The following is a 23,739-nucleotide window of genomic DNA, read 5'->3' as shown; positions in this document are numbered from 1 at the left end:
GAGGCCACAACAGTGAGAGGCCCACGTACAGCAAAAAAACAAAACAAAACAATGTACATACCTTCATTAAAAAATACTTTAGTGGACTTCCCTGGTGGCACGGTGGTTAAGAATCTTCCTGCCAATGCAGGAGACACAGGTTCGAGCCCTGGTCCGGGAAGATCCCACATGCCGCGGAGCAACTAAGCCCGTGCGCCACAACTACTGAGCCTGTGCTCTAGAGCCCATGTGCCACAACTGCTGAAGCCCGCGTGCCTAGAGCCCATGCTCCGCAACAAAAGAAGCCACCGCAATAAGCCCGCACAGCACAACGAAAAGTAGCCCCCGCTCGCCACAACTAGAGAAAGCCCGTGCACAACAACGAAGACCCAACACAGCCAAAAATAAAACAAAACAAAACAAAACTTTAGTGCAAAAAAATGCTAACCATCATCTGACAAAACAGCATTGCCACAAACCTTCTATTTATAAAAGATGCAACATCTGCGAATCACAATAAGGCACAGAGCAATAAGGCATGTTATGCCTGTACTCTCATTCACACTTAGGGAAATTATTCCAAGCAGAGAGCACAAGGAGGGCAGCACCAGTGAACGCTCTTCAAGGATCATCACCTCAGGTCTATAGGTAGGAGTATGGAAGGGTTTTTAGGCAGAGGAGATACGAAGTCATTCCAATCTGTATTTTAGGAGCACCTCTTACCCTGTGGGGATGGGTTAGAGAGAGCAGGATAGGGATTGGGAGGCTATTATGGCTGGGGAGAAGAAAACCATGAGATGCAGGGCCTGGGGGAGCAGGAGGAGGAAGGGTTCAGGGTGCTGCACATTTCCTGCTGGGTCACTACGTGGTGGGGAGCAGGGTTTTGTGTGTAGGCAGTCTGGAACCAGAGGATGTGTAGTTGTGAACACGTGTCTGGGGGGAAATGACTGCATAGCCCAGAAGAGAATCATGGCTTGAGGTGTGGACAGGAAGCTAAGGGGTAGGGCTCAGCTTTCCATGAGATCAGGAGGCCCTAGACGGAGCCCCAGAGCTACCAGAGGAAAAGGAGTCCTAGAAGGAGTTGGAGGAGGAGCAACCACAGGGAGAGGAAGAGGACAGGAGGGTGCAGCTCCAAGAGGCGTCAGGCAGGATGAGGACTGAAAACTGTCCTCAAGCCTGGGCCCCAGGTAGGCCTGGGGTTGGCTCTGGAAGCTCAGCGGTGTCCATGTGTCTGCAGGGACCTTAAAGGATGCACGGTGGTCGGAGCTGTGACTCGGAGGACGAATCCTGGGTCTGTCTCCCTAGGGTCTCCAGGCGGAGGGTTGGCTGTGAACGGGGTATGGAGGCTGTTTAGAGCTCCTCGTGTGAGCTGTATGGGGTCCCCCGGGAGTGCGGCCCAGGCCAAAAGCCACAGAGGAACCGGGTGTGGGGCACTTAGAGGTTCCCGCGGGAGGGTCCCCGTATTGAGTCCCTCGGAGGCCCCGAGAGACTCCAGGGTCGCGGAGCAGCCTATCAGTCGGCTAGTGGGGCTGGGCCCGGGTCGCGGCCCGCCGGGGGCTGGGACCTCACCTGCAGACCCCTGAGCGCGGCCGGCGGAATTCCAGAGGCCACGGCGGCCCCCTGGGGCCCGGAAGCGCCGCCGCCCGCGAGCCCCGCGCGGAGCCAGGCGCCCTGTCCCGACGCGGCGCGCGCTGTCGCGATCCGGCGGCGGATGACGTGGCGGGGGCGGGGCCTGAGCGGTCGCGGCGGGGGCGGTGGCAGCGCGACCGAGCATCCCGGAGGCGCCGGGCCACCACGAGGTAACGGGCCGCGGGCGGGCGCGCCGAGGGAGCCGGGCCGTGGGAGCAGGGCCGCGGGAGCCGGGCTGGGGCCGCGTTCTGCTGGGGCCGAACTCTCTGCGCCGCCGCTGCATGCGGGATGCGGTTCCCGTAACCCAGCACGGGGCAGGCGGGCCGCGGGCACGTGAGAGACGCTGCGAGTGAGCGCGTGCCCGAGGGGTACGCCGTGCGTGTGAGCGGGACCTTGAGCGTGAGGGGGACTCCAGGAGTGTAAGACTGAGCGTGTGAGGAGGACGCCGTGTGTGTGTGTCTGTGTGTGTGTGTGTCAGTCTGAGGGTGACCCTGAGTGTGCGAGACGCAGTGTGAGGGTGACGCTGTTAGTGTGACGGAGACTCGGTGTGTGTGTGAGAGAGACCCTAGTGTGGAGGTGACTCCATGAGTGTGAGAGGGACTGAGAGAGGGAGATTGTGAGAGACTGAGTGTGAGAGACACCGCGGTCAGAGTGGCCCTGAGTGCGACCCTGTGAACGTGAAAGAGACCGTGTGAGATACTCCAGTGTGAGTCTGGTGCTGAGAAAGAACTTGTGCTGCGTCGGAGAGACTCAGAAAATGAGTAAAGGCCCAGGGGACGAGCCTGAGGATGTGAGCACCTGAGCAGAGCTTCCTGGGGCCGCGGGGAGACTGGCCTGTTGGAGGGAGGACGGTGTGTGCTCCTGCTTCTATGGCTCTTCTTAGTGTCTTCACATCCTGTCATCTTGTTTGATCATCTCATGTCGTAAATGGAAGGCGATATTTGTGAAACATTAAGAGAATTCTTCACAGAGCACTGAGTGAACAGTTTGGGCACCACTTGTGTTATAGCCAGTGATAAGCAGGAATCAATATTTAATTTAACATTTGTTTTTGAGTACCTCTTGTGTGCACTGGACTGTGTGCTTGGTAAAAAGAATTCAGTCTCTGCCCTTGATGGGGAAGAAAAAGCACTACCAGGCTAGCAGAATGCGCAGCCATCTGGTGCTTATCTCTGAGAGCTGCTCCCTGATTTTGAAGATCTGGGAGGAGCAGACTTTTGAAAGCCTGTGAGAGCTTCCTGAAATCATTTTCAACTCTCTGTTCTTGTTGGGAGGCCCTTGAGGAAACGGCCCAGGCTGCCTACATTGCTGAGGTCCCACTGCGTGCTAATGGCTTTTGCTTCCCAACTTTGGTCTCAGATTGTCATTAAAAGTTCTTATATTTGATTTTCCTTTCCTGACAAATTTGTGGGAAACCACAGGCCTGATATTCTCCTGTCTGCCTCCTTCCCTTTCTGACTGTGGACATATTTTTATTACAAACCAAAAATAATAGGAGTTATATGACTGATCTCTCTGGCATTTCTTGGTACACAGGAAATTTCCTGACTTCTGTCCTTTGTCCTTCCTGCTGTAGCCTCCAGAATGTGTGGATACATTACTACAAAAGTGATGCAGGTGGTGCTTATGGGACCTGGGACAGAGGGAACAGCAGTTGTCTAGACATGCATGACTTGAAAGGACCAGGCTGGTTCTCAGACACGTGTTCAGTTACACCCCACTGTGGGTGTGATGGAACTTCTAAGACTTCATTTTCTTCTTCGTACCTGACCATTTACGATGAGGTGGCTTATGAAAGTGTGATGTTTGCTTATTTCCTCACAGGTGGATATTATTGCTCTGTTCTTCGTTAATTTTCTTGGATCTTTGCAAGTTGTAAACCGTTTTAGTTAGTTATTTGAGTACAATGCTAGTAAAGAGAATGGCTCACACATAATTAACAGTTATGTAACACTATAATTATTATATAAATAACATATATTTATTATATCTCTTTCTAAAGAGTAATTTTGGTGGTTTATATTTAAAGATACTTGCAATGAGGAAGTAAAAATAGGAAACCAAAGCCATGGAAAAGACTAGATATCAGGTACTGTTGAAAAGTGAGGGTATCTGTTCACTGTGATTGGGAGCTGAATTTGATATTGAGTTTCCTGGTGTCCTAAGTGAAAAGACAAATGTAAAGAGTCACATAATTTAAGTTTAAGCATAAAAAGAGTAATACATTTTCATTGTAGAAATTTTGTAAAACTCAAAGTATAAAAAAGAAAAAGTCTTCTGTGTTTTCACCACATTTAAGATTTTGGTGTCTTTCTCAACAGCGTTTTTTTTTTTTTTTCATAGTCATCAATTATAAAAGTTTTAGAATACAGCTTGTAAAATATTCTTTGTTTGAACTTTGAAAGAGACAGTTTTTCTCCCTGAAAATTGCATATGATAGTTTCATGGTTAAATTTTCATGAGGAAATTTTAGTGGTCTAGTGAATTCCTTTATTATCTGCTGCACAGGAGCTTGGAAAATATGATGAAAACCTGTTAAAAGCTGTGTTATGTCCTTACAAGTGGGGTTTAACACTAGTTTCTCAAGGCAGAAAATTACTTATAGGGTGTATGGAATTGTTTAATGAACACTGTCTTCAACAATGAGTTTAGAGACTTTTGTTTTGTTTTGTTTGCCATGCCGAGGGGCTTGCGGGATCTTAGTTCCCCAACCATGGATCGAACCTGGGCCCCCTGCAGTGGAAGCACAGATCCTAACCACTGGACGGCCAGGGAATTCCCAAGAGACTGTGTTTTCGAGAGAGGGAGACTAGACACACACATGCAGGGACACAAGGATATGTGTGGAGAAAGAAGTCAGCCAGGATGTTGAGGAAAATGGTGGGAGGAGAAGGGTGTTAGAGGCAAAGGACTCAGTATGAGCAAAGATGTGTTTTTCTGATGGGCTCTGGAAACCCTGGACTACTCCAGGTTCTGGAAACTGTAAGTAATTCAGTGTGGCTGGACCATGGGAGGGACCATATGCAGCAGGGGGCCTAGTGATAAGGCCCTGATAAGAAGGTTGGAATTGATCCTAAAGACCTCGGGCAGCACCTGAGGAAGGGTTTCTAACTGTGCTCTGATAGCAACCAACTCAGTAGATAGTAAGGTTGGTATTCTGTTGTGAAACTTGAGGAGCCAAAGCAGTTTTTCCCTGTTGGAAGGCTGTCGCCCACCCCTGATCTGCCCCCATCTCCTGCATGGAGGTAAGCCCTATTGCAGGTGCCTTTCTTTGTTTGTTTTTCCCCTCAGAATTCACATAATTTTAGACAAGAACTATGTTGGGACATTCCATTTTCAGGTGTTCTAGATCCTTGCTGATTTTATGTTTACTTGTTCTGTTGGTGACTGAGAGAGGTGTATTGAAGTCTCCAACTATAATCGTGGATGTCTGTTTTTCCTTTCAGATCTATCACTTTTTGCTTCATGTATTTTGAAGCTATGCTGTTGGGGGAAATACACGTTTAGAATTTTCTTCTTGCTGAATTGACCTCTTTATCATTATATAATGTTCTCTTTTATCCCTAGCAATACTTCTTATTCTGAAGTCTCGTCGGATGTTAATATAGTTACTCCCCTTTGTTTTTCTTTTGTTTTTTGCGGTACGCGGGCCTCTCACTGTTGTGGCCTCTCCCGTTGCGGAGCCCAGGCTCCGGACGCGCAGACTCAGCGGCCATGGCTCACGGGCGCAGCCGCTCCGCGCTCCGCCCGGGATCCTCCCGGACCGGGGCGCGAACCCGTGTCCCCTGCATTGGCAGGCGGACTCTCAACCACTGCGCCACCAGGGAAGCCCTCCCCCTTGGTTCTGATTAGTGTTTACATGTTTTTTCACCATCTTTTTACCTGTAACTTATGTCTTTATAGTTCAAGTGGGTTTCCTGTAGACTGCATATTGGGTTTTGCATTTTTATCTAACCCAACAATGTCTGTCTTATAATTGGTGTGTTTAGATCATTTACATTTCATGTTATTATTGATATGGTTGGATTAAAATCTTCCACCTTGCTAGTTGTTTTCTGTTTTCTACTTATTTCATGTGTTCTTTGCTTCTTTTTTCTTCTTTTCTCTACCTACTTTTGGATTGAGTATTTTTTATGATCTGTTTTATCTCCACTGTTGGCTTATTATTTATACCGTTTTTAACTTTCTGGTGTTTGCCCTAGTTTCACAATGTACATCTTTAATTAATCACAGTCTACCTTTAAATAATATTACATCAGTTTTCACATATAATATTATATAAGAATCTTACAGTAGTATAACTCCCAGTTCTTCTTTCTTATCTTTGTGCTATTGTTTTCATACACTTTACTTTTACCTATGCAATATATTAACGCTGCATTGCTACTATTTTTGCTTTAGGCAGTTAGTTATATTCTAAGGCATTTAATAGAATCAAAAAAGTATATTTTTTAATATTTACCTCAGACCATTTGATATTGTCCTACAACTCTTAGATGCTCTGTTCTGGATTTTTTCACATTTTGACTTGTATGGTTTTCATTTCTCTGCTGAAATTCCACATATGTTCCTGCATGCTGACCAAATTTTCCATTAGAGCCTTTAATGTATCAATCATAGTTATTTTATTTATTTATTTATTTTAAAATTTATTTTATTGAAGTACAGCTGATTTACAATGTTGTATTAATTTCTGCTGTACAGCAAAGTGATTCACATATAAATGTATATATGTATATTCTTTTTTTTATAAATTTATTTATATTTGGCTGCGTTGGGTCTTTGTCGCTGCGTGCGGGCTTTCTCTAGCTGTGGCAAGCGGGGGCTACTCTTCACTGTGGTGCGTGGACTTCTCATTGCAGTGGCTTCTCTTGTTGCGGAGCACAGGCTCTATGCACACAGGCTTCAGTAGTTGTGGCACACGGGCTCAGTAGTTGCAGCTCGTGGGCTATAGAGCGTAGGTTCAGTAGTTGTGGCGCACAGGCTTAGTTGCTCCGCAGCATGTGGGATCTTTTACAACCAGGGCTCGAACCCTTGTCCCCTGCATTGGCAGGCGGATTCTTAACCATTGCACCACCAGGGAAGTCCCAGTCACAGTTAGTTTAAATTCCCTGTCTGATAGTTCCAATATCTGGATCATCTCTAAGTCTTGTCCTATTGATTAATTTGCCTCTTGATAGTGGGTTGTTTTTATTGCTTTTTTTATGTTGCTTGTGATTTGTTATTGATTGTCAGATGTAATATGTGGAAAAGCAGAGATTGAGGTACATAGTCTTTATTCTGGGAAATGGGTACAACGTCTTCTTTTGCTAGCCTGTTAATGTGGGAGTTTGAGTCAGTTAGGAGGTGAGTTGGGTTTGAGTTTTGTTGTTGCTATGATTACCTTAGGTGCACCAGTGGCTCCAAATTCCTCTGGTGTTTCCTTGCCCTGAGGGTGCATTTTTCTGTGTTTATGCTCCACCCTCAGCATTAGGTCTTTGTACACCTGTGCCTCAGCACACAGTGTACCACAGCCTTGTTGCTGGGTGCTTGCTAACCTGGTGGTGGGGAGTAGAGCGGTTCTCTGTTGTCTTGGTTCAGCCTCAGCCTTAGGCAGGCCCTATTTCCCTGGGTCGGGGGGGTTGGATCTTTCTGGGTGAGCCTGCCATGTCTAATTGTCTGGACCAGAATTTCCTGCTCTTCCCTCAGGCAGAGAGGATTGTTTTATTTTTTCTTTCACCCTGTCCCAGCTGCCTTGGGAATGACAGTTTCCCCATTCCCCAGGTGTTTAAGATTTTTAGAGAAGGGAGCAGGTGGACCTTCATATTTTTCCCAGAGCAGTGACTGCTTTCCTTCTCCAGGCCAGCACTTCTGAGAGGCTTTCTCTGGCCTAGTAATTCTTGTGAGCACCCACTGAGGTCTCACTGGAGAAAACCCTCTAAGTGTCTACGGCTCTTGCTAACCCAAACTTGACCTTTAGTAATTCATTAAAAATTGTTCCCGAATTGAATTCTTCTTTCCTGCCTGTATGGTGGTTCCATTGTTCTCCCTCCGCCACAGGTAAGCCAGAACTTGCATCTCTCTGGGAGGTATCTGTTTTTCCCTAAATCTCAGTCTGGTTGGTTGGCCTGTAACCTCAGGTCTCTAATGATTTCAAGAAAAGTTACAATTCTGTAGATTATCTGCCTTTTTCTTGTCATTGGAGTCGGAGTGATGCTTTTCCCAGATTTCTACATCTTAAGTGAAAGTTAGAAGTCAAGGCAGTTACATTTCATCCTATTTTTAAATTTTCCAGTGAAGTGAGTTTACCTTTTTCCCTCCCTGTGATATTGTGATTATTTATTTGGTCTTTGTCCACTGTTCCTGTCCCACAGCTCTTGTAATTTCCTAATAAGAGCCACAGAGGCATCTTTTGTTATAACATTTGTTTTGTTCCCAGTTCCTGAAATAGCTCCAGATCAGTAAAGGTTAAACGGATGTCTTTTGTTATTCATATAACCAGCCCCCTTCAACACACCTGAGTTTGTTAATGAGGTGATTTTTTTGAAAGCATCTAGATCCTCTAAGGATGGGGGTTGCTTGTCGCGGGAACCAACCCTGTGATTAGAGGGTTTGGAAGTTTTAGTCCAGGTCCGACCTCCTGGGAGGGGAGAGGGTCCGGAGATTGAATCAATCACCAGTGGTCAGTGATTTGATCAGTTATGCCTTTGTAATGAAGCCTCCGTAAAGAACCCAAAAGGACAGGTTTTGGAGAGCTTCCCGTGCCTCTTCTCCATACCTTGCCTCTCTTCCTTCTGGCTGTTCCTGAGTTATATCCTTTATAATGAACTGGTAATCTAGTAAGTAAACTGTTTTCCTGAGTTCTGTGGGCAGCTCTAGCAAATTAATTGAACCCGAGGAGGGGATAGTGGGAACCTCCGATTCATAGCCAGTTGGTCAGAAGCACAGGAAAAACCTGGACTTGCGATTTGGCATCTTAAGTTGGGTGGGGAGGGCTGTTTTGTAAGATTGAGCCCTTAACCTGAGGAATCTGTTGCTATTTCCAGGTAGGTGGTGTTAGAATTGATTAAATTGTAGCAGACACCAGATCTGCTGGGTGTTGCAGAATTGTTTGATAGAAAACTCACAGTCTGGTATCAGAAGTCCAAATAGAATACCTGGTAACCTCCTCCCCCTCTCCACCAGCTGGGGTCTGATGAATAGGGGGAGGCTGGAGTGACCACTGGGGCCAGGTTTCTCTGCTTGCCTCCATGTTGGGTTGAGTGGGCAACCCAAGTCTCTGTGCACTGACTTTTTTGTTTTTTAAAGGAATGTAAGGTGCGGTGGGGGGGGGGGGGGACACTTTCCCTCTACCCATTTTAGGTTCCTTGGCTGGGGAGTTGTAAATTAAACTGGCAAAAGACAGATTAACAAGAGAAAAACAATCAAGTTTATTAACGTGCATAGAGCATACACATGGAAGCACTCACTGATGAAGAGCCTGCACCTGACTCTTTTTTGTTTTTAATTTATTTTTGGCTGCGTTGGGTCTTTGTTGCTGAGCGCGGGCTTTCTCTAGTTGCAGCGAGCAGGGGCTACTCTTTGTTGCGTTGCGTGGGCTTCTCATTGCGGTGGCTTCTCTTGTTGCGGGGCACGGGCTCTAGGTGCGCGGGCTTCAGTAGTTGTGGTACATGGGCTCAGTAGTTGTGACTTGTGGGCTCTAGAGCGCAGGCTCAGTAGTTGTGGTGCACGGGCTTAGTTGCTCCGCGGCATGTGGGATCTTCCAGGACCAGGGCTCGAATCCGTGTCCCCTGCATTGGCAGGTGGATTCTTAACCAGTGCGCCACTAGGGAAGTCCCTGCACCTGACTCTATGTGAGACAGGCTCTTCAGGTGTTTCCTAGTTTTGTTTTCATGCATATCTGAGCTCACCTGACAGACACATGAAAACAGATATTTTCCCACGTGCCTGCATAGAGTTACCTTCATGGCTTGGTGCCAGGAGGAAAGGAAAAGTGGTGCTGCCTTAAAGCCAGGCCTCGTAATAAGCAGAAGGAGGCTGGCTCAACTCCGCTGGGAGTGGGGGAAGGCTTATTAATGGCCCCAGAGGAGCTTTTTCACTTGGGCTCAGGTCTAGACTCTGGAGGGGTACTGGGACAGGTAAGGCAGGAGTTTTGAGTGGGGCCTGTGGAGATTGGAGTTTTCCCTGAGAACTACTCAGTCTTGAGTGGCTGTGGTTCACTTGCTCTGAGCTCCATGAGGCAAGATTCCAGCACATCCGTTGTTGTTGACTAGATGAGAAGGTTCTGGGAAGATGACGTACTGATCCCATTCTTATTCCTGGAAGTTATCTCTGTGACCTTAAAGGACTGACTCCTGGGAGAGAATCAAGTGGCTTACCAGATTCCTTTCTCCAGAAGATGCAGTAGGAGTTGGGGATCTGAATTCCCAATTCCTAGGGCACAGAAATTGAGGAAGAGAGAAGGTCCTGCTGAGTGCAGGGTCAGGAAGGTGCTTGTCTTCCTCCGACAGATTCTGGGTCCTTCATACATAGGTTGGTGTGGGATCCAGCTTCCTTGAGGTTTCTGGATTGGCCCAATGCTGATCCAAAAGAAGCAGTGTGCATGTATGTACGTGTGCACACCATCTCCCTACAGGATGCCTTCCAATGCCAGATCTGTGGATAAGAGGAGACTTATAGCTTTGTTTTGGTGTCAAGATTACTGGGTCCTGTTTTGGGGGAATCTCTTTGCAGCCCCAGGTGGTAGTGAGAGGCAGGCTGAGGAGGAAAGCAAATAAGCCAATAGCAGATGAGTCCCACATTAGGGTGCCCTCTGAATGTTCTTTCTTCATCTGGTCTTATTATGTTATCCCTCTCTTTTAGGCACTTTAGAAGAAGAAAGGTGTTGAATGAGGAAGCAGCAACGTGGGAAGTGAGGTGGGTGTTAATGGACAAAGCAACACAAGGGTGTGTATTTTCATGGATGTTCTCTCCTTGGTCTAGTCTCTGCAATAGCGATATGCCCTTGTCTTAGCATCTTCCTAGCCCTTCCCACCACCTGTTCATGTTCTTTGCTGGCCTGAGAGTAGCTACAGACCTCTCCACATGTGGCTGGACACTGCAGAAGTCCCTGTTTATGTTTGGGTGGAGGTGAGTGAGTATGGAAACTGAAAGGCCTATCAGACTGGCTAGTGCTGTGAACCTAGTGCTGGGACTCTGGCAAGTTTGTAGGTTTTAAGTTGGTAAGAACAGAGCAAAACCTACACCTCAGGGAGAATCCATGCTATGGATAAACCTAATGCCAGCCTACCCTGGGCATCAAGACTCTTGTTAGAAGTCACCCTCATGTCGTGTCTGAGCCCTGTTGGTGTCTTTCCTGGGAGCAGTGGAGGTCAGCCTGCCTCCATTTCTCTGTATCCTGTGGTGGGAACTCAGACAGGCTCATTGTATTTAGGTCTGTGTATGAGTCATGCTGTCCCTACACAAGAGGTAGGCAGGGAAATCTGCCTGCCTTGCAGGTCTGAACTAGAGCCTTATCAGCGACTACCCTAGACTGACATACTTATATTCTTTGCCAGGCCATAGTAAACACAGTTGTGAAGGAACTATTTGCCATGGAAGCCAGGGAGCTGGAGAGCCCCACACCCACATACCATCTCATTCCTGAGGCCAGCCGGCCCAGGGAGGAAGAAGATGTCAGCATGCTGCCTCAGCGGTCCACAGAAACTATGCAGCTAAAGAAGGAGATCTCTCTGCTGAATGGGGTCAGCCTGGTGGTGGGCAACATGATCGGCTCAGGAATCTTTGTCTCACCCAAGGGCGTGCTGGTCTACACTGCCTCCTATGGGTTGTCGCTGATCATATGGGCCATTGGTGGGCTTTTCTCCGTTGTGGGTGCCCTTTGCTATGCAGAACTGGGGACCACCATCACCAAGTCGGGGGCCAGCTACGCTTATATTCTAGAGGCCTTTGGGGGCTTCATTGCCTTTATCCGCCTCTGGGCCTCCCTGCTAATTGTTGAGCCCACCAGTCAGGCCATTATTGCTATCACCTTTGCCAACTACATCATCCAGCCCTCCTTTCCCACCTGCGAGCCCCCGTACCTGGCCTGCCGTCTCCTCGCTGCAGCCTGCATGTGTAAGTCTGAGGGCTTAGCGGGGGAGTATGCGTGGGGCTGTGGGTTATTTTTATAATGCTAATGGTAATTTATATTTGAAGAGCATAATTTGCTTTTCTTTTTCTGTGGGGAAGAGAGGCATCTTACCTTTTTGAAGAAGCAATTTCACCAAAGTCATTTGTTCCTGAGATAAGTAAGGGTAAAGGATGGGGATGGGGAGAGTCTGAATCTGTTTGTGGCTTCTGGTGCCTCACTTTCCTTCTTCGGTGTCCCTGAGTTCTGTTCCCCAGTCTATGTGACAGGTTGGTGCATGTCTTATATTTGTCTTATTTTGATTGGTGTCAACATCACTAGTTGTAACTTAACCCAGGAAAAACCCTCAGTGCTGAGGCGTTTATTCTGCTGCTCCAAAAAAAAAAAAGTTATTTTGCTTCCCAGCTTTTAATCTTAGACCCGTTTAAAGCCATCAGTGAGGAAATGGGCTTCTCTAGACTGTGGGGGTCCCAAGGCTTTATGTCCTACAGGCTCACAGTAGGACCACTCCTTCCTGCCACTGCCACTCTTCACAGGCCGATCTAAGCAGCAGGCACCACACCAAAATGGCTGTTTCCCACTGGTGTTTCAGATTTCTTTATGCTGACTTTGTAAACAGGCTGTGCCTGCGGCCAGCGAGGAAGGTGGCTTCTACCCTGTATTTGGTTTCTGAGGGCAGAACCTGAGATCCCAGTGGATCTCTCTTTATTTTCCTTTTTTTCTTATGAGGTTGTAAGGAGGAATTCTGTGTGAAAACACTGGAAGGGAGAGAAGATTATTGTGAACTTAGTCTAGTAAAGCTAGTGTTTTAGCTGAGAAGTGGCCCAGAATTCCCTGTGTTCCTTAGCACTGTGCTGCCAGAGGCACTTAATTATACTCTGTTCTTTCCATATCTTTGCTTGCAAAGCGTTGGCAGTATGTGTAGTTTATCCACAGTGTTAAAAATAGACTGACAGTACCTTGGACTTAGCCGTAAAGGATTGTACAGTATGCTGTGACTCCTGACTTTAAGGAATTTATTAAAGACAGATGTTAAAAGGGAACTCTTCCACAGATACCCCTGGGAGGAGAGAAAGTGGGAACTCAGCGGTATATGTGATAGGGTTTCACCAGGGGGACTCTAGCCTAAGCTCTCCAAAAAAGGGAATAAGTTTCTGATTATAAAACATGTTTGTTCAGGAGAAATTTAAATTAGCCTCAAATCACCTATAATCTACCGCCAAGACATGAGTACTTTTATTTTTTTTAATATTTATTTATTTATTTTGGCCGCGTCATGCAGCGACTGAACCCGCGCCCCCTGCATTGGGAGCGCAGAGTCTTAACCGCTGGACTGTCAGGGAAGTCCCCAGACAGGAGTACTTTTTTTTTTTAATAAATTTATTTTATTTTTATTTTTGGCTGCGTTGGGTCTTCGTTGCGGTGCGCGGGCTTCTCATTGCAGTGACTTCTCTTATTGCGGAGCACGGCGCGCGGGCTTTGGTAGTTGTGGTGCACAGGCTTAGTTGCTCCGCGGCATGTGGGATCTGCCAGGGCCAGGGCTCGAACCCGTGTCCCCTGCATTGGCAGGTGGATTCTTAACCACTGCGCCACCAGTGAAACTCAGGAGTACTTTTAAAAAAAAATAAATTTATTTATTTATTTGTTTTTGGCTGCGTTGGGTCTTTGTTGTTATGCGTGGGCTTTTCTCTAGTTGCGGAGACGGGGTGGGGGTGGGGGGCTACTCCTCGTTGTGGTGCGCAGTCTTCTTATTGCAGTGGCTTCTCTTTGTTGCGAGCCCGGGTTGTAGGCACACGGGCTTCGGTAGTTGTGGCTCGCAGGCTATAGAGCACAGGCTTAGTAGCACGGGCTTAGTTGCTCGTGGCGTGTGGGATCTTCCCGGACCAGGGCTCGAACCTGTGTACCCTGCATTGGCAGGCGTGTTCTTAACCCTTGCGCCACCAGGAAGCCTGACGTATGGGTACTTTTAATAGTTCAGTTACGTCTTCATTTCTTTCTGTTATAGAATTGGAATCATACTTTGCATATAACTTGATATTCTGCTTTTTAAACTTAGTATATCATGGATTTCCCCCCTTTTTGTGAAATGTTCTTCAAAAGAAACATTTTTTAAAAATAAATTTATTTATTTTATTTATTTATTTTTGGCTGTGTTGGGTCTTCATTGTGGCACTTCATTGTGGCATTGTGGCATTCTTAGCCACTGCTCCACCAGGGAAGTCCCAAAAGAAACATTTTTTAAAGTTATATATATATATATATATATATATATATATATATATATATATATATATATCTTCTTTTTTATTAAAAGGTGATGCATAGACCCTACAGAGAATTAGAAAAATGCAAAAAAAGAAAGTTAAAATCACCCATGATTTTACCTCCCAGAGAACTATTGTTACTATTTGTGTGAAATACCTTCTGCTATTTTTTTTTCTGCTTATCCATCATTTTAAAAAAGTACCCTTGATATAATACTCTTTGTGGTTTGTATACTGCATTTAAAAAAATTTAATATTTAATCCCTTTCACCAAATATTCTTAGAAAACATGGTTTGGGACACACAAGTAGTTTCCAGGCAGTGTAATATAGTGGTTAAGATCATAGCCTCCCTTGGGAGTTCCCTGGTGGCCTAGTGGTTAGGATTCCAAAAAAGAGGACTTCCCTGGCGGTCCAGTGGTTAAGACTCTGAGCTTCCACTGCAGGGGATGTGGGTTCAATCCCTGGTTGGGGAACTAGGATCCCGTATGCCTCTCGGCATGGCCAGTGGGTGGGGGGAGGGGGAAGATCATAGGCTCCCATGCCAGGCTGGGTTTGATTCCAGCTTTACCATTGAGTAGCTATTGACCTTGGAGGAGATAGTTAACTGGTGCCTTAATTTTCTCATTTTGTAAAATGGGAATAGTGATTGTACTGTGAACTGAAAAAAACATGCACAACCTAAAAGTTGAGAATTATTTTTATTCAGCAGACAAAACTGAGGACTTAAGCCTGGGGCACAGCATCTCAGATAGCTCTGAGACACTGCTGCAAAGAGGTAAGGGAGGGGCCGGGATATATAGGAGTTTTTGCAACAAAGACCAGGTAGTTGGAACATTAAAAGATTACTGTTTTTTGTTTGTTTTTGGTTTTTCCGCTGCCAAAAAAATGGGATCGAACCCATGCCCCCTGCAGTGGAAGCTTGGAGTCTTACCCACTGGACCGCCAGGGAAGTCCCAAAAGATTACTGTTAATTAAAGAAAACCAGATATCTCATTAAGGAATTTAGCTCTTTTCTATGTATGGAAAAATGCAAAAGTCAGGGCTCGTTGAAATCACTCCTTTGATATGTAGCTCAGCTATCTGGGGGCAGTGTCCTGTGATTTCTCAACCTAAGTCTCTTCAGGGTGCACTGTCGGGGGTGGCTGCAGTTAGTGGGTGGCTGACTGCTAGGTGGCAGGCATCTGTTTCTATCCTGAGTTCCCTTAGGGCTCTCCAGCAGCTGTTTTGTGATGGCTTGATGGCTGCAACATTCTTTGTTTACTGATATGACAGGCAACATTTTTTTTTCATTTCATTGATAGTACCTATCTGAAAAGATTGTTGTGAGGAATAAGTGAATCAATACAAATAAAGTACAATACTTCTCTCTGACTGGCATACAGTAAATGCCCTATAATATCATTATTAAAAATAATGCTGCTGTGTAGAAATCATTTTCAGAGTTTCTTCATATTTTATTAGGATAAAATTATAAAAGAGAAATCCCTGTGTCTAAAGAATTAAACTGTTTTAAGTTTCTTCGTGTTTTACCCAGTTGCTTTCTAGAAGATTTCGTGAATTTGTACTCTTTTCTGAGCACCTGTGAGTGCCTGTGCATTGGTCCCTTGATGGCCTTAGGATGAATTCCAAGAGTAACCAAATCAAAGGGCACCTCTGTACATAATTTTTCACATAAAGAAGATTTTTGTTTGTTAAATCTTTTTTCTTTTATGATTTTTCCCATTGTTTTTTCTTAGGAAGCCCATCCCCACACTAGGAACTGATCTTTTGATTGGAGGAGAGACCTCACCTCTTAGAAATGCAAAGTTATGGTATCATATAACTTCTTTCATTCAAATGTACTTTTACACAGATTACTCAGTATTTGCATTACCAAAAACCCCTATTCCAGAAACCAAGGTATTTCCATAAAGCGGGCCTGAGGGCGGGAAACTTGTCAGAGCTGGTGCCAAGTCATTAAAACCTTGTCCCATCCTAACAGATTAGGGTTTAGGGCTCAGTTTACTCCTCTTCTTGGAAATTAGGGTGTAGAATCAGGCTGATGTATCATCCAGCTAAGCTGGGGTGTCCTGGAGGGAGCCTCCTTGGACAGAGGTGGCACTGAGAGCAGCCTGGTCTCAAGAGACCTAAATTGGAAGAAAACAACTATGTCATAATTAGGGGAAAAAACAAAGATCTGCACTGAATGCTGTGTGAGGCTTGGGTAGGAGAATTACGTTAGTCTTGAAACTGAGACATGAGAGGGGTCCAGGTTAGTTGGGAGACTGCTTAAAGAAGTTATATCCATGCTAAGCTAGACAATTAAAATTCCATCCTAGAAGAAAGGGCCTAGGCAGTCTCCATATAACTAACTCTAGGGCAGAGCTGCAAGCTGTTGGCCCACGGGCCACCCTTGGCCCACAGATATATTGGACCTGCACAGTGTTCTAAATAATTTTGAATTACTTGCCAACATTTAAAAATCAGGACTTGCCCTTTCTCTTGAAAAATCAAAAGTTCTGGCAAACTTGGACCCATATTCCAGCCTCACACAATCAGCTGCATTTGAGTAGTGGTTACTCCTTTAAATGGAGCATATATTCTCCCATTGACTGCAGTCCCCCACTCCCTCTTGTTTTATGTCCAGACATTCTTGCCTTTGCTCATTTATATTACCTTCTCGGGCCCTGAAGGCATTGCTATTTCAGATCCTGGCTTCCAGCAGCCCTCCACTCCAGTCCCAGGTTATACATGGCAGGGAGATACATCCAAGCAGCTTTTATTTTTTTGGATTTCAGATTGTCTTAGGTACTCACTATGTCAGAACAGTGGTTCTCAACTGGAGATGAGTTACCCCCCCAGGAGACATTTGGCAAGGTTTGGAGACATTTTTGGTTGTTGCAACTGCTGGGAAGGGGTGTTGCTGGCATCCAGTGGGTACAGGTCCGGAGTGCTGCTGAACATCCTATAATGCACAAGACAGCCCCGCATGACAGACTTATCTGGCCCAAAATGTCAATTGTGCTGAAATTGAGAAACTGTCATTCTGCTATTATGTATTCTGGGATCTTGGACTCTTCTGTGGTGGGTGGGGCCTCAGGCTGCCCGCTGAACTCCGTATGCTTAGGGGCTCTTATTCACTTATGGGACTGTAGGGGAAAATGGCACTTCTTGAGGTCCATAGGTCCTTTCTCTGACCAGGTGACCAGCAGTATTCTCAGTAGCCCAGGTGCCCAGCATTGTAGGAGTACTTGATTTGTCTGCAGAAGTGTGTGTTTCTGGCTTAGGTCTTGGTGCATTTATCCCTGTGGGATTCTGTCTGTTATGTAACCTCAAATACATCATTGGAGAGTATTTGCCATGAACTGACGTGGAAGTCAGTTCAGCACTGACACAGTGGCATCAGCAGAGGTGTGCTCACAGCTGAGACTCCATTGTCCCTGAGGATTTGTTTGGTAAGGCTGACAGGGAAGGGAAGAGGAGGGGAAGGAAGAAGGAAAGGGAGACTGTCAAGGGTGAGACTGCAGTGAGGAAACACTGTGTGATGTATGAATGGCTTCCTATTGCCTCTTGCTGTCTTGGACTCATGCCTGGGCAGGGTTCTAAGTAGGAAGGATGCTCTCCTCTATTTTGGTCAGCTGTTGCTATGGATAGACAGCTTTTATGTTCTGACAGTGGCAGGCCTGAGGAGGACTGGCCTTGACCACAGTTGCTCAAAAACCCTGGATTCTAACCCTATGTATAGGTTGAATGTTTTGATAATAAGATTAAATATGTATACTTGTGTAATTGAAAACAAGGAGGCTTTTAAAAAAGACATGTACATTATGTATTCATACACATGCCAAGAGGTAGCTTCTGATTCCAGGATCTCCACTTGGAAGGGTTTACCTCTCCTAGACTGTTGTAGAACATTTCTCTCCTAAGAGAATTGTAGATGTTTTTTTCCCCTTCTTTTTCTTTTCCCACTTTGTCGTCGTTGTTAAGGATTGCACTCCTCTGTCCTTGAAGGCCTGTTTGTGGGAGGAATTGGAATGTTCCTTTTCCTCCCAGTGCTTGTAGGAGAAGGGAGCTGCGACAGTCAGCATAACTGGAACTACGGCTTCAGATGCCAGGCCATCTCCTCATCAGAAGGAGAGTATGAGAGTTGCAGTTTTGTCTGTGGGCACATGTATTACTCAGGATTAGTCTGGGTTTCAAACAACTGAAAACCAAAAGGAGCATGGCTCAAGCATGTTGAAATTTATTTCTCACATGTTAGAAGTAGGCAGCGTGGGGCTAGTAGGATGACTTCATAATTCTTCAGGTTCCTTCCTTCTGTTTTACTGCTCTGCCATCCTCAGCATGTGACTTCTGGCTGGTGGTCCAGGATGGCTACTCAAGCTCCAGTCATGTCTGCCTTGTAGCTGACAGGAAGGACAAAGAAAGACACCTCTCACCCTTCAAAGATACTCCTATAAGGTTTTACTTATGCAACACTTTGCTTATATCCCTGGGTTAAGAACTTAGTTACTTGGCCATACCGGCCTGCAAAAGAGGCTGGGAAATGTCATCATTATTTTGGGCAGCCAGACTCCAGCTAAAATTTCTATTACTAAGGAAAGATGGAAGAACAGATATTAGAAGATATGTAGCCATCTTTGCCACAGAGAGACTTTGGGGATTTATTTCTGCTTAGGGATTGGATCTGGATCTGCTGTTTGAGTATTTCTCAGCAACAAGTCCCTAGAGAGCCTGGAAGACCCTGACATGGGTCCCACACTCATTGGTGCAGGCATGCAGCAAGGAAATGAGATTGGAGGAAGAGGGAAGGCGTGCATGTTTTAATTGTGGTAGTTGAGTCTGAGTGCCTGGCCTCCAGGCTCAGCCTGGCTGTCTTGTATTTGAGCTCTGGTGTAGTCCTTGCTGCTAGATGGGAATGGGAGTTCTGGGAGGCGGGTGGGGGGTGGGGTGGGGAGGTGGGGGATCAGATGGTGAAATTTTGTTTCTTAATTAGAATCAGGAAAACATTCGAGGGAGTTGGCTTCTGCTTGGTAGACTGTTCTCAGAGCTCTCTGTTCTCTGGCAGGGCTGAGAGTCCAGTGAAGCAAGCAGGGCTCCTGGGGCCAGCATTTAAGGATGCACTCACTCTCAGGCTTGCCAGGTTGTCCCCCGACAGTGAGTGCCTACTTAAATTTTGTGCCCTGGGCTCCTTACTCACCTACTCTACTCCTGGTCCTGCTCCCTGGCTACATAGTGTTGTTGTTGTTGTTTTATAAATTTATTTTATTTATTTATTCATTTTTGGCTGCATTGGGTCTTTGTTGCTGCGCGTGGGCTTTTCTCTAGTTGAGGCCAGCGGGCTTCTCATTGCACGTGCTCTCTTGCTGCAGAGCACGGGCCTTAGGTGCGTGGACTTCAGTAGTTGTGGCTCGTGGGCTCTAGAGCGCAGGCTCAGTAGTTGTGGTGCACGGGCTTAGTTGCTCGGCGGCATGTGGGATCTTCCCGGACCAGGGCTTGAACCCGTGTCCCCTGCATCGGCAGGCAGATTCTTAACCACTGCACCACCAGGGAAGTCCTACAGAGTGTTTTAAATTAAGTACTTTTACTGAGAAAGAAGTGTATGTGCATGGTAAGTCAGTCAAACTATATAAAATGGTATATAGTGGAAAAGTCTCCTCCCTCTCAGAGCTTTAGTCTTCCTCCCTGAGGCAGCTGCTGTGACCAGGCTTTTGTGTATCCTTCCATCCGGTCTTTGAGAAGGGGCTCTGCAGGGGCTTCCATTGAGGTGCTGCCTTCACTCATTGAATTCCCACTGTGTGCAGAGAGGCCCAAGCCATGGGGGCAGTTTGTACCCGGATGGAGGGAAGGAAAAGGAGCAGAACCCAGAGGAGGGAGTGCCTGTCAGTGGGCTGAGGAGTGTGTCAGCTTCTCTCCCCATTTTGCAGCCACATTTCAGTGCTACAAACCAGAAGCACAGCAAGCACAGCTAGGACATTGTGAGACAGCCTCTTTCTCCGTGTGTATGTCCATCTTTCTGTTTCTATTCCTTTTGTCTCCATCTCTTTGTCTCTGCCTCCTTGTCTTTGTCTCTTGTCTGTCTTGCCTCTGCCTCTGTCTTCTGTATGTTTCTGTGTTTTTCCTCGTCAACCTTTTTTTTTTTAACATCTTTATTGGAGTATAATTGCTGTACAATCGTGTGTTAGTTTCTGCTTTATAACAAAGTGAATCAGCTATACATATACATATACCCCATATCCCCTCCCTCTTGCGTCTCCCTCCCACCCTCCCTATCCCACCCCTCTAGGTGGTCACAAAGCACCGAGCTGATCTCCCTGTGCTATGCGGCTGCTTCCCACTAGCTATCTGTTTTACATTTGGTAGTGTATATATGCCCATGCCACTCTCTCACTTCGTCCCAGCTTACCCTTCCCCCTCCCCGGGTCCTCAAGTCCATTCTCTACATCTTTGTCTTTATTCCTGTCCTGCCCCTAGGTTCTTCAGAACCTTTTTTTTTTTAGGTTCCATATATATGTGTTAGCATACAGTATTTGTTTTTCTCCTTCATCAATCTTTTTCTCACAAGCTGCACAGCTTCTTACAAGCTGCTCTCACTTCTGCTCGTTTTTGTAGTCCTGCTTCCTTCCTCTGCTTTCTTGTGGCTTTTCTTCCTCTATTACAGGGGCTCGTAGGTGATTTTGACTTGCTGTGGCCCCTGACTTCGCTGCTGTTAGATAGGTTCAGTTTCTTGGTATCCTGACTCCATATTCTTGGGAGAGAGAATCAAATAGGCCTAGCTTGGGTCCGTTGTTGGACTCTATCAGCCGTGATAGGGAAGGGGGAGCAGTTCCCAAGAAGGGGCCTGGCAGGTACTTCAAAATATGCTTACTGTATTGCACAGAGGCCTGTGGATTACTGGTGGCTATTTATTAGGTAATCCTCATGTTAGCTGATCTAGGCTTAGCTTCACACAGCGAACTCTGATTAGCAGGGCAGGTCCCCGGGAAGACCTGCCAGCAGTGTGCATTCCTTTGGTCTTATCCCTTCCCCCTTGGCCATTATTTACTCCCCACCGCCTCGTTTCTCCCCCACCCCCCGCCCCCATGCACCCTATATGACTGACTAGTAAGCACCCGTGTCATTTGCCAAAGTACTGAATGAAAGCTCTTAAAGTGCCATGGAGGCTGTTCAGCCACTCATGTTTATATCCACAGGCTGGCCCTAGGCTCTCCTCTCCATTTGAGTGGAGGAATGTCCAACTTTCTGAAAACTGCCTTGCTCCAGGGGATTGGCAGTTAAGCGAAAGTCATCACCATCTTGATTCCAACCACGGTTGATCAGTTCCCATCTTTGCTTGGCAGTAAGCTTAAGAAAACAGTATGCTTTTGTATCCCCCTAAGAATTTGTGATCTCCTTGGGGAAGTACCACCCAGATGCCTGAGGGAGAGAGAGGAACCTTCTTGAGACATATGTCCATATGACCACAGCACAAGGTACTAAGCTGTGTGTTAAGTGAGAATGTTGTAGGGTTCAGGGAGAGAGAGCTCAGGGAGGAGCTGGCTGATATATTTTAGCAAGGTTTTACAGAGGAAGTGGGGACTGAGCTAGACCTTGAAAGTGGGAGTTGCTATTGCCTATGGCAGGAGGAGGAGGGGAGGACATTTCTCTCATGTGTATATCCGGCATCAGTAAGGAGAGAGTCTGGCTGAAGGAGAGAGTGCAACATGGGTAGAAGTAGGTAGACGTGGACTGGAGGATGAGCCCCCAAATTTTGTAATAACATTTGAGGTTCTCGTAAAAGTTCTATTTTTGGAGGCTAGAGGTGTCACTGTGGAGCCCCTTGGATACTGATATTCTCCATGGATCAGAGCAGTCCCTATTTAGCCGGGGTAAGGTGGTGGGACCTCTAACACAGGACCCAGGTATCACTGAGGTACGTGAGGAGCTGGAACGGAAAGCCAGCAGTGCTGACGCGAGCCCACTTTTCCATGGGCCTATCCGAGAACTGGGAGGTTTGGGTAGGAATGGGGGTGGGGGAGATCGGGGGTCTATGTAAGCTTGGGAATGGTAGTTAGCCTCTGTCAACCTCAGTTTCCTCATCTGTAAAATGAGAATAGGAATGTCTGTTTTGTGGTTGTGAGAATTAATTGAGAGGATGTATGTGAAATTGTCAGGCACATGATAGCCTTTTAAAAAAATAATTACATGCAAAACATTGTCTCCCTAACTGCTAGGTGACCTGCCACCTGCATTTAAATTGACCTTATTTGTTGTTGGGCCTCTCTTGTCCCCATTCTCTAATGTGGCCATGGAGAGGTCTTGTGCCCCAGGTGGTTTGAAACTTTGGGAATCTGAGTGGGGAAGAATGGGTGAAGTTCACCATTCCTGGGCCTGGGGGGAATTTCCAAAAATGGTTCGGGCTGTCAGAATGCATGAATATGTGGTAGTGCATGCCTTTGTATCATTACTTGTCAACATTGATGGGATGTTTTCCTCTCAGCTGGGGCAGATGGGGGATGTCCCCCATTTGCCTGTTCTGGTTCTGACCGGTCCGTCGGCCCCTTTGCCTTAGGCAGACAGGATAGAAATGATGCGCTTTGTAAAGAGAGGTTGGGCGTCGGTGCCCTCAGCTCAAGCCTGCCACTGACTTTATGGTTTTCTTCCTAGGTCTGCTGACGTTTGTGAACTGTGCCTACGTCAAGTGGGGCACACGTGTGCAGGACACATTCACTTACGCCAAGGTCCTGGCACTCATTGCCATCATTGTCATGGGCCTTGTTAAACTGTGCCAGGGTAAGAAGGGCCCCAGGTCAGAAGGAGGGTGGGTGACTCCGGGAGTTCCCCTGGATTCCCTGAGGAGGATGTGGGGACTCCGTTAGCTTTACTGCTCAGCTCTTTCTGTATATGTGCTAGACTGTGTCAGTGAGAACAGGAAATCTGTTCTTGGGCTTCTTGGGCCAGGCTGGTTTGGTCTAGTGGACATGAGTTAGCCCCTCCCTCGGGGCTGCTTTCCCTCTGTGGTGGTGGGGAGCATTGCAAGAAGCCAGCCGAAGGCCTAGGAGCTTTTGAAACTTGGGTTGTAATTGGGTCATAAAAGTAATCAGTGGAGATAGAGTGAGCCCTGCTCTGGCTCCTGCTTTTGGTCTGTGACCGCCAGTCAGTGGGGAGGAGGGCTTGGCCCTCCTTGAGAGGGGTGGGAAGTGTGTGGGTGGCAGGGAGATGGGGTCTGGAAATGAGTGGTTATTTTGCAGCCTTTACTTTTCATCTGGACTTGCTCTTATTTAGCATTTCCTCCCAAAGTCAGCTCTCAGCAAAATATTAAAATATTGTGAAGTTGGCACTGACTTTCCTGCCTGTTGGCCTTAGAGAGCTTTTCATTCCCAGATCAGAGTAGGCTGACAGGGAGGGTAACAGGCCTCCCAATATTCCCTGACCCCTTAGAGAAGTCCTGAGGTGCCCTTGGCCAAGGGTGTCTCAATCATTAGACAACACAGTTCTCTGGGTCATCTGTCTCTAAACTTGGCTGTGTTTACAATCCCCTGAGGAGCTGAGACTCCAACCTCAGACCTATTGGATCAAACTCTGGTTGGCTTGGAGTTCAAAAAAATGTGTTTTGGGGAATTCCCTGGTGGCCTAGTGGTTAGGATTCTGGCTTTCACTGCCGAGGGCCCAGGTTCAATCCCTGGTCAGGGAACTAATATCCCACAAGCCGCGTGGCGCGGCCAAAAAACAAAACAAAACTAAAAAAGAAAAAAGTGTGTTTTTAAGAAGCGCCCTGGGTGAATCTTAGGCAGCTGGT

The 23,739-nt window shown here is 46.7% G+C and overlaps 1 protein-coding gene across 3 annotated transcripts in view; it reads left to right on the top strand.

Annotated features, from left to right (window-relative positions):
- The first annotated feature begins 1,062 nt into the window (after positions 1-1,062).
- The window catches only part of SLC7A6 (solute carrier family 7 member 6), a 34,006-nt gene continuing 11,329 nt past the window's right edge, over positions 1,063-23,739 (top strand). For 2 of the 3 annotated variants that reach the window (XR_013825387.1, XM_079908569.1), the window contains exons 1-4: positions 1,063-1,166; positions 10,450-10,503; positions 11,145-11,703; positions 22,608-22,733. Coding sequence is in view for 2 of the 3 variants with exons in the window: in XM_079908569.1 (XP_079764695.1) it covers positions 11,181-11,703; positions 22,608-22,733 (649 nt within the window). In the remaining variant the exon portion in view is untranslated. Of the gene's footprint in view, positions 1,167-1,244; positions 1,271-10,449; positions 10,504-11,144; positions 11,704-22,607; positions 22,734-23,739 lie in introns of those variants that run through there. The other variant, XM_079908570.1, reaches the window with a different exon arrangement.

The sequence above is a fragment of the Stenella coeruleoalba genome (assembly GCF_951394435.1).
Source record: "Stenella coeruleoalba genome assembly, chromosome: 20".
Lineage (NCBI taxonomy): Eukaryota > Metazoa > Chordata > Mammalia > Artiodactyla > Delphinidae > Stenella > Stenella coeruleoalba.
This window is presented reverse-complemented; position numbering and strand designations above follow the sequence as displayed.